The following is a 14,328-nucleotide window of genomic DNA, read 5'->3' as shown; positions in this document are numbered from 1 at the left end:
CGCGATACAGGGCACCTTGCATATATACCTATACAATAAGACCGAGCTCGTCCCATTACAGTGTAAATAGTATTTATCCTGAAATTCCCCAAAGCTATAACGTTGGAACAGACAAAAGAGTATTGTGTAGCCGCCCACGTTATGCTGATGTCGGTACTCAGAGCAATTAGTTTTCTTTTCTATAGTTGAGGGACCTAGATCGTTTTATTACTTAGAACCGTACAGAACTTTTAGGATTCTTAAACATGAATAGCTTTTGTACCTTGCGATTATGCCCCACGTTGGGCACCAGTACCAAAATTTGACATTACAGTAAAGCATACGTTTGATCATTGTGTTTAAATATATACATGCTTATGTATAGTAATTATTTAGTGTGTGCAATCCCATCGTGAACAGGCGTTTGTGTGATCCATGAGTGTCTGTACCTTGAATTCTTTTGAAACCCTCCGCGATACAAGAATTAAATTCCATAGTAATTAATACTAATTCCTTACTAAAAAACAGAAAAACAATATTTTGATGATTTATTTGATATTTAAAATGTTATTTTTATCTCAACATTTTACTCTCTTTTATCTTTTCAACAAACAATATGAATCTAAAATCTAAAACTAACACGATTACAAAGTCCGTTCACAAAGTTAGTGGTTAATTAATATCTCGTTCTTCAGACTTTACTGAAGCTCTGTGCATTCAACATTAACTGCTAAATAACTGGTCATGTCAAGCGGACTTTTATTAGATAAGTTGCTTTTTCCTGTTTATTAAAATATTATGAAATGTTTTATTTATTTTGTGGAAGTTTTTAGCTTGTTTTTATTAGTTTTTTGTAATTTACTTTTAAGTTTGTTTATTTTTAAGGAAGTTTATAGGATGGGAATATAATTAACGAAAAACATTTTTTTTAGCTTGTGGCGAATACGATTTAAAGACTATGCCCAATATATTTTCTAAGATACAGAAAGAGCAATGTATGTTCTAGTACGTTCAAAATTCAATATCCATGTTGGTCACAGGACGACAAGCAAATTGAATTAATTATGTCGATAAAACAATTTACCATCGACTTACATCCCATCACTATCGCCCCGGGACGTTATTACTGCCCGCATATCCGGTCAACGAACCCGTGCCAGTGCCATTAAACCAACATTTGCGCCAAATAAATTTAACCAACATATAAACAAAACAGCATCAAGCAAGTACGAGAGCCTATTGGTCCCAATATTGGCTATTGGCATAATGGATTCAATGTCTCGCGAACTTACTCCGCCCCAACGCATTGAAAAATACGATCCAAGTTAAGAAAATCTCCAAGAGTGCGTTGAACTTTCTTTCTTGGTGACCATTTTTAACGTTACTATGCAGAGGGACAGGTCAACGTAAGTTGGTTGAATATTGATAAGAATAATATTGCAACTCGCTTTTCTTTATTGCCGTAATCAAGTTGCAACTTTGTTTCGAGCAGGTTTGTTGTGTTGGCAAATCGATATGCTCAGTTATTTTGTACAAGTAGTTTGTTTACAAGAGAAACGTAATGTTATGTCATTTCTTTTATATTATTTATCTTACAATGTTTCACTTGTAGAAACGCGAAATATATTTTTATCTCTGTTCTAATCTTAATAATTTGTCTCCAAGTAAAATAATTTGGAAAGAAGCCTGATCTTCCTATTTTTCTTGCTTATGGCAATCTGCTAATTGTTTTAGCTATTTCTTCCAGTGTCGTGTATGCCTGATCTTAGTTAACTATTTGATAGAAAACGTCACTGTCAAACTTCTGTCAGAATTGACAAGACGCCATGACACATTCTTATTTTAAAAGAGTAACTGTCTTCCCTTCATTTGAACGGGCAGCATCGACACGACAGTTTTCTATAGCGATAGGTACAACGTGATAGCTGTCAGGTACAGGGTGTCCTGTTGCGACGGCCTGTCGCGTGTTAAACGAAGCGAGAATCTATGTAGATAGTTTCGGTTGTGAACTTAATACTGGATATTGATAGAAAACTTTGTTTATCTTTAAAATGGCTGGGTATTTATTTGTGGCTTGAATATTATTTTAAAACAGCATTAATTCAATTTAAGCTGCCCAGACTTAGTACACTTAATTATAACACTTTCGGAAACTACATTCCTGCAACTTTTAACTACACCATGCATGTATGTGGAAAAACAATATTTGCCTATACTTCATTTAGATAGCAAAATGTCAAGTTCATCAGATATTTAAAAATGTATTTCGAATTTACTCTGAAAAGATTTAAAATCCCAGTACCCTTCTAAAGAATCATAAAGTGAAGTGATGCGCGCATATCGATAGAAAAACGAGAACTATTTGAATAGCGAACTATCAGAAAAGAAAAATCAGACTCCTTTATAGTCGGGGAAATGAGTTTTTAATAGCAGTCCGCTCTATGGACATAACGCGATTAGGCAAGAGGCTTATTCCGAAAGGTGTCGAATCATTTCTTCGACTAGCAATCGTATATTAAAAATGTAGTTTTAAAGAATATTCCTAGTTCAAAATTTCGCGTTTTGTTGGATATGATGACTGTAGAATTATTTTATTAGTTTTAATTAAGTGGGAATGATAATAATATATTAACAATTATTTCTTAAAAATATGACTTCTTAGCATTCGGTGCGAAATACTCTCAATAATTTTACAAGACAATTACATATTTATAACATGTACTGAAACTTGGCAGGACACAGAAGGCTGGTAGCATTGCCATATGTAATATGCAGCGCCTATTCTTATTTCGAAATACTACCATAAATTCTCTCTAGAGGACAATTACGTTGACATTTTATTGCATGGCAACACATTACACAGCCTTTTGTCGAATCTCTTTATGGAGTTTAGAATAGGACCCCTGTACAAAGACGTATGTGCGACTTTAATAGGGAATAAATTATTAAAAGGGAAAATAAAAATATTCCATCCATTCTGATTCACGTGCTTGTCTTATTAGTCAATGAAGTATGAAGAAAAAGCTTCGAGCGAATTTTATTGTATTTACATTTCAGGAATTTATGACGGGAATGAGGAAAAAGAAGTACTGTTATGTAAAACGGTGAAGGTTTATGATTTATCTGTTTGTGGAATAGTCGTTCGAGTATTTGTTTTATAAAGATAAACTGTTCAACAATATATTTAGATACTGACAATTTTTATTTGTTTTCCATAAGGCATTGCAAGTACAGTGTCCAGTCCATTTCGAATGTGCCCACATTAGAAATTGTTTTATTTATCTGCAGTTTCCTATGCAAAGGTGAAAAATAATTTATACTACAAAATCACGTTACATTATTAATACTTTGAATGAGAAAATAAAATAAAATCAAGTTAATCACACCACATTTTGTCTTGAATAGAAAAGATTATAGAATTAATTGCACTCATATGTTTTCACTTGGTTGCTGTTTATATGTCGTAAGGCACCTACTATCCATATAACCTATAAAAGCCTCAAGTATGTATCACTTAAATTTTCCCGTTTTAAACCCGCGACACGTTTCGCCCCGATATGCCGATAAAATCTAAATGCGGGCACCGAAAGCGTTTCTTTACAAATGTCCACTTAACATAACTAACGTCTAAATTACAGGTCGAAACTGAAATACTTTTGAACGACTAAACTAGTGTCAATTTTAATCCTCTAGTAGGTCGCTCACGCGGTGTTTTGGTGAGCAAAGCCAGCTCACCTGGCTCACCCATGCATGGGTGTGCAAGATTGTTATTTGCGCGGTTTTCTAGCGATATTTTGAACCTTTGTTAGAACTCGAATCGGTAGTTTGTTTTGTTCTTAACTGTATTAAGAATGAGTTTTCTTCATACAGTTGAATCTTATTTTGGTTAATAAGATTATATACTGAAGTGGCCCAAAACCGATTATAGTATCAATAATTCACATCTATACTAATGTATAAAGCTGTAGAGTTTGTTTGTTTGTTTGAACGCGCTAATCTCTGGAACTACTGGTCCAAATTGAAAAAATCATTTTTGTGTTCAATAGACCATTCATCGAGGAAGGCTTTAGGCTATAAACCATCACGCTGCGACTAATAGGAGCGAAGATACAATGGAAAATGTGAAAAAAACAGGGCAGTTATAAATCATAACTTATATCTTCTACCCACGGGGACGAAGTCGCGGGCAACAGCTAGTACATAATATTCTCAAACAGTCTTTCAAGTTTTTTCAGTGTAAGCTTTATTTCCGTACTTAGCTATTTCTCGAGTAGTAAAGCTCATTGGCTCATAAACCAAGGCTTCAATATAGGTGTCACCGCAAAATGGAAAAGTTACATTTAAATATATTATTACCAAAAAACACAGCAATATTTAACCATAGGAAAATCAAATAAAGATCACTATTTACAAAATTTTCCACATCATTAATTTGACCGATATCATCAACCATGTTTCACCAAGCATAACCGCCAAAACCAAATAGTTGTGTTATTGTTAATTGTCGAGTACAGCTGAGCCCAGTCCAAACAGTTACGTAAGCGTGCGTGCTCCGTGTACCGCGCCGGTGCTATCAGCGATTATCGGGCGTTTCGTTGCTGTTAATGCACGCGCCGGTTCAACGAACTACGATTGACAACTGCGTTTTATATCTAGAACATTGTTATTGATAGAAAATTTGCTGTCCGGAATTGTATGATTGTCAGGTACAGACAGTCCTGAGGAGGGTTCTAAATGTAACGATGATATTTATGATTTTAATAAAAACAATGTCATACATAATTACAAAATAATAAGATTTATAGTAAAATTTGTGCGCGTATAAATGCTTCAGATGTCTGAGTCCTGCTTTTCGCAATAACCTGCAGGATGCTGTTGGTGCTCCTGACCTGCTCAGTAGTGATACGACCGCTTGCGTATTACCGCGTGGAAGCCGTCTACCCTGGCTTCCGCAAACATACCGGAGGCACTGCAAAAACGGGCAACCCCAACATCCTAACCCGTTGTTATATGGACACGTGCATTGAGCGTCCTCTGCGTATATCTGAACACAGCTGCACGTGTAGAAAGTCTGACAGTAGGCTTTAAATAGAGTGACTTTAACTTGTTTACTACAACGCACAAACCTGCGGGCCAGCATATTACTTCTAACCGCCAATGCCCTACGTTCCCGTTCTATGTCAACCTGGTCCTCAAGGTCCTCTGTAACGTAATGTCCAAGATATTTAAACTTTTCTACCCGCTTTAGTTCAATGCCATTTAGCTTTATTGCGGGCACATTCAATGTACATTTACCGGGGGCCTTGAAAACCATGTACTCGCTCTTCTTAGCATTGTACATCAATCCATGCTGAATGCTATATGTTTCACATATTGCAAGCAACTGCCTCATTGCACTTACAGTTGGGGTCAGCAGCACCATGTCGTCTGCGTAACTAAAGTTGTTCATACAAATGTTGTCAATCCAGCATCCCACTCGTGTGCTGCTGAGCCCAACTATAAGCTCATTCACGTACAAGTTGAAGAGCCTAGAGAACTCAAACCACCTTGTCTCACCCCGCACTCCAACCTGTACGTGTCCGAGAAGGCATTTGCCCACCTTACATAATTATTCTGGTTTTGGTACCAGAAATGAAAAATCCGTTGTACCTGTGTAGGCACGCGGGTTTTCTTGAGTTTCTCCCATAACAAGTCATACGACACAAGGTCAAATGCCTTGGAGAGGTCAAGAAAGCATGCATACACAGGTGTACTTCTTTCCGTGTAGTATTGGACAGTGTGCTTCAGACTCAGAATTGCGCTTTCAGTGGAAAGTCCCGCGCGAAAACCAAACTGAGCATCATGAATATTAATATTTTTATCAGTTCTGAGTCGAGCACACTGTCCAACACCTGGCCACAATTGTAGCCAAGGAAATCGGTCGTAATTGTTCTTATCAGACAAATCTCCAGTTTTATTTTTAACTATTGGTACTACGATGGTTTTCATAAGGTCTATAGGCAAGTACGAGTGATTCAGACATAAGGTAAAGAACATTGCCAGCACACGCGGTAAATGAACACCAGCGTATTTTAGATGCTCGATACTGAGTCCATCATGACCCGGTGACTTGCCCCTAGACATGCTACTCACAATTTGTCGAACTTGTTTAGCAGACACCCTATACAATTCACCGGTCATGGTGGACCCAGGATCTGCAGACGAAGAACCCAGTGGAGACTTAGTGGTAAAATGTTCTCTAAACAGTTCAGCTATATCTCTGCTATCACTCGCACTTCCCACGCTCACTGGAAGGCCAGTCTTATGATTTAAACTGTTGGTTGCTTTCAAAATCACTAAAGTTTTTAGAAGCACGACATTCCGAAATAATTTCCATTTTTATCTGTTCTTTGTTATTGTGACACCACTTTAATCTTAATGCTATGATGATATAAGACAGACGAATTTCCAGTATACCTAGTACATACTTAGTTCCTGTACCAGTGCGTTACAGTTTTTGGGGATTTAAGGTTAATTATTGAGAAGAAGACATTTGTTTATTTTATAAATTTTACTCATTTATTTGTTGAAAATATTGAATCGTATTGTTTTCTTGTTACAGGTACTTTTACGAGTTAATTCATCACATGCTCTTGGTCAACAGTTGCCCAACTTAAAGGTATCTTTACGCATAAGCCAAAAACATCTAACCCTTTTAAATAAAATGTACGGGAAAATACAAATATAATTATTATCATATACACAATTTATAATTCTGCCCGCTTCTGTTAAGTTAAGTTAAACACACACTAGAGACAGATGATTAGGAAACGTTTCCCTAATGACTTGTACATACGTTATAAGTTATGATCTCCATAAATAACTCGTGTTTCCTTCTCGAACCTCATAATTTGCGGTAAAAGGTTACGTACGTAATATCACGCCGAGATCCAGCGTGGGTCAGCAGAGTTGTAATTGCCGTGAAGATTTTAAACTGTTTTGTGTAGTGAAATGAAAGGTTGATTTAATGGTATAAGGTGCAAATGGTTGTATAGAAATTGTCTGTAAAGCCAAAGCCTTAACATGACTGATATTAAGGGAGGTCACACCGTGCACTAGTATTCTTTATTATAATACTAGCCTATTTATACGTTCCACTGCTGGGTATTAGGTTGGCAATTTAAAATTCGTATATTTGAATTTCAGGTTTCCTCACGATGTTCACCTTCAACGTTTGTCAGTATTGTCTTAGATCAATTAAGAAAGTACATGATTATAATTTTTAAAATCACAATGATACCTTGCCTGCGTTGGGGTTAAACCTGCAACTTTTGCATACAAAAAAACCTCAAGGCCACCACGATAATAAGTAGTGGCTTTATTGGGTATAGACAATATACTGCGACTACCTTTGAAGTTTACCAACTCACAATGCATAGCGACGGGCCGAGACAAGACGTATAATCAAAAAAAACTCACAGTTGCTTTCAATTGCATTACCGCGTAAGGCTCTACAAAATCTATAAAAAACAAATTTTACTCTTCATCTTACACTTCCCCGTTCATCTCACGAAGCATATCAGAATGTATCTATCAGTATTAGCGTGGTCATTAATAGGGGCTACTTAAGGTCCCAAGGAGGCAATAAACACGTACAAACGGTCGTAATCTCAGCGAATGTTCTATTACGCGGCCGACGTCACACGCAAACCCCCGCATCAACGTCCACGCGGACTTTACATCGCAGTGTAGGCAAATACAGAAGGTTCACTTAATCACAAACATAGTGACAGTATAAGGCCCCTGGTACTGTAAGTTACTCCTCTACAGTAACCTCCTCTAACCTAGTGATTGGAAGGAAATAGGTTATCATTTGTCAAAAACGCATTTCTCCAAGAGATATTTGGGAATAGCCGCGCTTGAAAGCAAGCGTCAGTGAGTCTGTAATTCTAATAAGTTAATCGCTAACCTTTACTAGCTGGAGAGGCACATCTAGAAGAAGAATGGTTAAGAATTTGTGGAAGACATTTAAATTTAAAGAAGAGATTTAGTGCACTTATTTTGATGTTACTGTTGCTCATTGCACTATGTTTGAGACGGCAAAAGAGTTTTTTGCTTTTGTCATCTTTAAATAAAGAACATGGTTGGTAATGTATCTATTAGCTGAATTTAAGCTGATGACAATAGCACTGTTTAGTTATAAAGTCTAATTAAAAAAAAATGTTTACTTTTAATTTTCTGCGTATATATCTGCGCAATGCAAGTCCACGACACGTCACGTTCCCAGCCTGATTTCCCCCCGGGTCTGAATTCTAAATCTAATGTCGTAATGTTGCCAACTTGTTCCAACATGTTGATTATTCGTTTAGTGTTTATTCAATTGTTTATTTTTCCGTTCTCCTATATTATAAAGTTTATACGTATGAAAGTAATATGTGTTTTGGTTTCGATGAAAATTGTTTGTTTTTAAATTTTCTTAAATTTGGAATTTTAGGTTAATTTGTTTTTAATTAGGCTGTTTTGAAACTGCTTATTACAAGTGTTACGAGTTCATTCAACTTTTATACAGTTTAATGAAATTATTTGTTACATGAGTGTGTAGGAGGTGTGCGATTTAATTAAGAATAGATGTAACAGTGTGATCACAGTGTGAGGCCTGACCTTTTTAAATTAATAAAGACTTTTATTTGATAAACAAGTGGCAGAAGAGTGTAATAATATGTAGCAAGAATAATCGAAAATAATCTAAAGGTAAACTCAGTAACATAGTCTGTATAGTCACATGGGCATATAACCCGCAATCACGTGACAACTAACGAAACTGTAATACAGTTGAGCCAACAACAAATTGATATTAGTATTAACAAATAATAAAGAGTTCCGCTCTAACACTTAGGTATGCTTACAACACATTTATAATGACGGTATTGTGAGATGTTCTGGAATCTGAAGGCCAACGATTTTAGCAACAACACTTATTCAGACGAAACGCAGGCGAGGCGGGATGTAACAGCCTAGCTAGCGGAGCGGCCTCGCCGATTGCGATGAGCGATTGCCTTTCTTTCACACTGCAAGATATAAGCGTTGTGAGATATGATTTTATAGCGCGATCAGGGTTACCAGATGACAGGATTTTTCCTGATATGTCTGGAATTTTACCCGTCTGTTAGGGAAATTGGGAATAATGAAATTAATAATGAAATTGGGAAAGTTTGAAATTTTCAGGAGTTGTAATAAAAGAAAAAATCTCATATCTCGCATTGCGTTTGGCTACGCAACACCACATTTCAGATTTTTAATCAGGATCAACAGCGAGATTTTGAAAAAATCTTTTCGCGAAATTCTGTATATTTCTTGCTGCGGCAAAGATTTTGCCAGGGAAACTTTTTCTCAGATCTGGTAACCCTCCTCACGATAATACCACTCATATTTGCCAGTGATTTGAAATTCATTACTTCAATTTAATGTGTTGATCGTAAAATAGTAATGTTAGTCTCACATTAGTTATTGAAATGCCAGTTGTGTGGTCCGCTAACATATCCGTATATGTCACAAGGTGACTAAAGGGTAAATGCTTGTTTGGAGTGAAGACATGCGATTAAAATTATTGAAAAGTAATCATTTAAATGGCAGCGGTAGGTTGTTGAAAATATTAACTACAGCTGGCAATCGTTATGTCCTCGCATAATATTATAACATATATTTAAGGTTCATTTAGGTAGTTTACTTAAGACTAGTTTAACTTTCTTTTGCTTTATTTACTTGTTTGGACCTATACCTATGTCTCATTGGTAAAAATAGGAGATAAATAATCATAACGTTACACAGATTAATAAATACAATAAATAAAAAAGGACTGAATGGCAGCTGAAAAGGAATATAATATAAACCATCATAAATTCATAGTTGTCAATAACCTGTAATCGACCAATGAGAATGTTTAGATTTATAGCTGTTAAATAAAAAAAAACAATTAAAAAGATATCACGCGAATTATTTATCGATCTCAAATTTATTTTCCGCACTAGTGATATCGATATATTTTCTGTCTTATCTTCTAGCTTAGCATATCTATAGCACATCTTTATCTACGAACCAAAGCTAACCCTCATTGGGTGCGCATTTTTCCCCAATTCGAGACGGTCACAGTTGTTTCCAAAACCCACGATTCGTCTCAGCCACTCGTTCTGCCGTATTGTAACATCCGTGACGGCGGAAAGTGACAATGACTGACAATAGGTTTAACTTGAAATAGGCTTGTGTAAAATGTAGGTCGCGGTAGGTGACGCTGTTGTTTTACGTGACTGAGATTCACTTGTTTTGGAAAAGCATCTGAGAAATTTGAATCGGAGGTGAAGTAATTGTGAAATGATAAGAAATTAAGCTTAGATAGAATGTAATTTGAAAAGTATGTGCTCTGATATTTATTTTTGTATAACATATTATATGTGAGAATGTAATTTGAGAAGTAATGAGCGATATTATTTTTTATAGGTAGTGGTATAAACAAGGCATCGAAATTAACTTTAATTGCAGAAATTCTTCTAGATTTCGTTTTTGCTTTAATCAAAGTACTCGAAAAGACGATTCAAACATATCTAAAGAAGGAGAACCCATTGACACCTTTCAGCTTCAGCATCAGGTTTAGGTCATGTTATAATATTGCATTGTTATGCAATATACATACGCGGTCAATATTTTGAAACCGGGAAATAGATCAAATTCCAACTAGCAAGATTAGATTACTAACCGACTGAAAGACAGACAGACAGACAACGAGACAGATGAAACTAAACAAAAGCGTGTAAAATATACATCGATTAATGTCCAGCTTACACCGCAAAGGAGTACAAAATTCTGTCTTAACTATAAAAGAAAGTATTAAAAAGCTTACCCTTTCTTACTTTTGATACACAAAATATGTAAAACATAATATATATTTAGAACTTTTTACATAACTATACGTAATTCAATTTTCATTTTCCACCGGTAAAGGCCTGTTCCTATCCCTTGCGTATTTATGGATGTTGAAGAATCTCTTCATATTTTTCTTGAAAGAATTTTCTTGGCCGAGCCAATTGAACTGTAAAATGCAGTTACTTTTCCGATCGCATTTAGATTCTTACCAAATGATATTAGTGGTCTACAGATACAAATATTATTATGGTCTGGGGAACAGTAGTGATGTTTTTTTTTTATAAGAGATAGAACGTTTGAAAAGAAAATGAAATCTGGATATTGAGTCGATTTTGGTAATTTTTTTACAATGTATTTAAGAAGTAATTCTTCTACAATAAACGTTTGTTCTTCCAGGAACCTATGGTTGATTTCTAAATAATTCAATATAATAAAACAAATATTTTGAGGAAATATTTTTCCTTAGAACGTTATTCATTTCTAGCAGGAAAAGCGAGTTTTCAGATACAACCTCGCATTCTCGTTAACAATATATTTTTAGTGGAAATCATGCATATCCAATACCCATTGCTGAGTATATACTTCTTTTTGTTTCAGTACCCTTAGTAGTATGTGGAACAGTTCATTTATTTAAATGATTTTAATCACTATCATCGGCCTGTTTCTACAAATATTAATTAAAAATAAGGGTAATGGTGGCCTTGGGGTTTTATGTTTGCATTTCATGCTCGAGGTGCAGGTTTGGTCCCAAGTAAGCAAAAATATGAGTTTTTTAAATTCATTCTACGTAAGTCACCATTGACAAAAGGTGGAAGAAAATAGAGTAAAATAACCTGGTCTCCAAATATTGGCATCAGAATATACCAATAATTTGTTAGCCTCGTGGTGATCCATGCTGAAACCTTCCTCTTATGAAAAGAGACATGTTGCCCAGCAGTGGGACATCTGGTAGTATAATTATAAAACTTAATTAACCAATTAAAATTATTTGTATAATTTTCTATCGACGTACGTGACTGTTATTTTAGATCGTTTAACTTTGCTTAATCACGGTTTTAACCTTAAACATTTATGGGTGTGATTTCAATCCGCTTAATATAATCCCTTTATCACGATAACCCTTGCTTAGGATAGGGTCATGAGGACCCCCGCTTAGCGCAAGCTGTTAAGTATACAAAACATGAAGGCTTTTGCTTCTATTTATTTTAATAAAAATTGGCTTTGCTCATTGGTCAAATTTTAAGGTTCGATAAAGTATCGAAATCGTAAATCTCATGATTTTCAGCATAATAATACTGTTTTGATATAGTAGAATTATATAGTCTAAATTAAAATAATAATAATAACAATAATAACTCATTTACTATTAAAATCTTCATTTATGCATAATATGATCTTCTTTAGCCAAGCAATTAAGTGAATTAGCTTTCAATAATGTTTCTTTTTGGTACTAATCTCGGAACTCCGTTTTAACGTAATACCTATTTCAGAAATGCCAAATCCTGATCCATTGTTAAGCCTTAAATACCAGAAGGAAAACAAAAATTGATTCTGGCGCAACCGCATTTAGTTGGTATGCAGGGCTATGTAAAGTTAGTCAGAAGTACCATTGCTTACTGGGTTTTATAGGTTTAGGTATTGTTTAACAATAAGGACTGAATGTTACAAGCAATCATGAAAGTAAATTATATCGTATAAGTAAATACTGGCCTCACAAAGTAGGAGTTGTACATTTTTTTTTTTGGTAAGCCTGGGGAATTTCCTTGGGACCCCACTCTCTCGAGGGAGGAAATGAGTAGAGTCAGACTCTTGCTGAATAAACCTAAACCGCCGTGCTACGTCATCCGCGTTTTTGTGTCGGTGTATAGCAATGCGTTGCAATCCTTCATAGACAGCAGAAGTAGTTGATACTATTAGCTCTTTTTCATGAACATTACGTTTTAGAGCTTCTCCATCTATCCTGCTATACTAGCGCGATTGTGGTTGCAATGGTGATTTATTGACATTTCGGTCGAGTCGACGAGACGGCGTAATTACTGGCACGATTGAATGCGTTTGATCTATCTCTGTATTGTAGGTTGTAGAGCACAAATATGAGAGCGAGGCAATGCCGGCGTGGTTTCAGATTTACTGGTTATGCAGTTATTTGGTAAAAGTGTAACGCTATTGTAGTGATTAATATTATTTTACAGCGAGACACAAACGTTAGGGATGCAAGGAAAATAATGTAATGGCAGACGGACATAAAAAAGACAATCTATGTATCAGAATGTTGTGTTTTGGTAGCAAAATTTTGAGAAAACCGTCCACTTTACATTAAGCATTAATCCAAGTTCTGGTTTCGAGCCTTACCTTTACTTATAAAATCTATGACTAATTAAATTACCAAACAAACATCTTGCTATGCACATATACAATGTTTCAGCTTCATGTTAATTAACGTAGCATACAATTACGAAAGTAAATGATGAGAATAGAATGTAAATAGAAAACAGCGAAGTCTTCGAGTTAAACTTACAAAACCATTCCAACAATTGCTCATTGATTGCCTTTTATAGTATGTCTCCGTGAATTTCTGAGATTTAATCGTTACGCAACTGTTTCGCTGTTCAAAATTATCATATATTAAATCCTTTGGTATTTTATTGGCGTCATTTACAGATTTAAGTTGAGGTACGTTGCTGGTTTTATTTAGTTTCCTTGGAAGTATTGAAGTTGAAGAAGGAAATTTTTGGCCGTAAGTATCGTTACAGTTAAATGAGTGCCTGTTTCGATTTTTTGTTATTTCCGAGTTTATTATTTTTCTATTGTTTTTTTTTTGTCGAGCTAATGTAAGATTGAACTATTGGTAAAAATGTTACAAAAAACTTAATTTTGTTTTCATTTTTGTGGTATTTGTCAATAACGGTAATAAATGGCTCATTATTATTACCTACTCCTTAATGTTTTAAAAGTAACCGACTTTATTACACTTCCTTTTTCAATGTAATTAGTTCTCGCGAAAATTCCACAACGTAAAAAAAGTGATATCAAATAAAGACAAAAACCTTCACTCAAGTAAAATCGCAATAAACTCTTTATAATATATTCTCTCAATAATAAATCCTTTCAATTGACGATGAAACATGAAAACGATCAGTCGATAGTCAACGTGTCCACAACAGTTTGACTCGAGCTGACCTGTACGCTCACTTGTAGTTAATTGTTGCTCGCTTACACAGTAACAATAAATACAAGATGTGATTGTCCAATGAAAAATGGTAATGTGAAGACATCTTGCACAGCCGTAAAGCAGCCTCTTACAGTTTCTCAAACAATAAAATCTTTGACTGGACTTAGTAACGCGAAAGCGTAATATGACTTGTTTAGCTTATTAACCTTATTAATTTGTAACCTTACTATTCAACGTTTTTTAACTTATCTTCTGACTGAACCTCAACTTGGATTGCAATT

The 14,328-nt window shown here is 35.2% G+C and overlaps 1 protein-coding gene across 6 annotated transcripts in view; it reads left to right on the top strand.

Annotated features, from left to right (window-relative positions):
• The window catches only part of LOC113500707, a 175,898-nt gene that overhangs the window by 120,098 nt on the left and 41,472 nt on the right, over window positions 1-14,328 (top strand). For 4 of the 6 annotated variants that reach the window (XM_026881585.1, XM_026881586.1, XM_026881587.1 and 1 more), the window contains one exon: window positions 6,581-8,443. The exons of the other annotated variants lie outside the window; for them this stretch is intronic. In XM_026881585.1, the coding sequence (XP_026737386.1) occupies window positions 6,581-6,706 (126 nt within the window). In that variant the 3' untranslated portion in view covers window positions 6,707-8,443. Of the gene's footprint in view, window positions 1-6,580; window positions 8,444-14,328 lie in introns of those variants that run through there. 6 annotated transcript variants of the gene reach the window in all.

This window comes from Trichoplusia ni, chromosome 14, assembly GCF_003590095.1.
Source record: "Trichoplusia ni isolate ovarian cell line Hi5 chromosome 14, tn1, whole genome shotgun sequence".
NCBI lineage: Eukaryota > Metazoa > Arthropoda > Insecta > Lepidoptera > Noctuidae > Trichoplusia > Trichoplusia ni.
The sequence above is the reverse complement of the archived record's forward strand: the minus strand, read 5'-3'. Positions and strand labels throughout refer to the sequence as shown.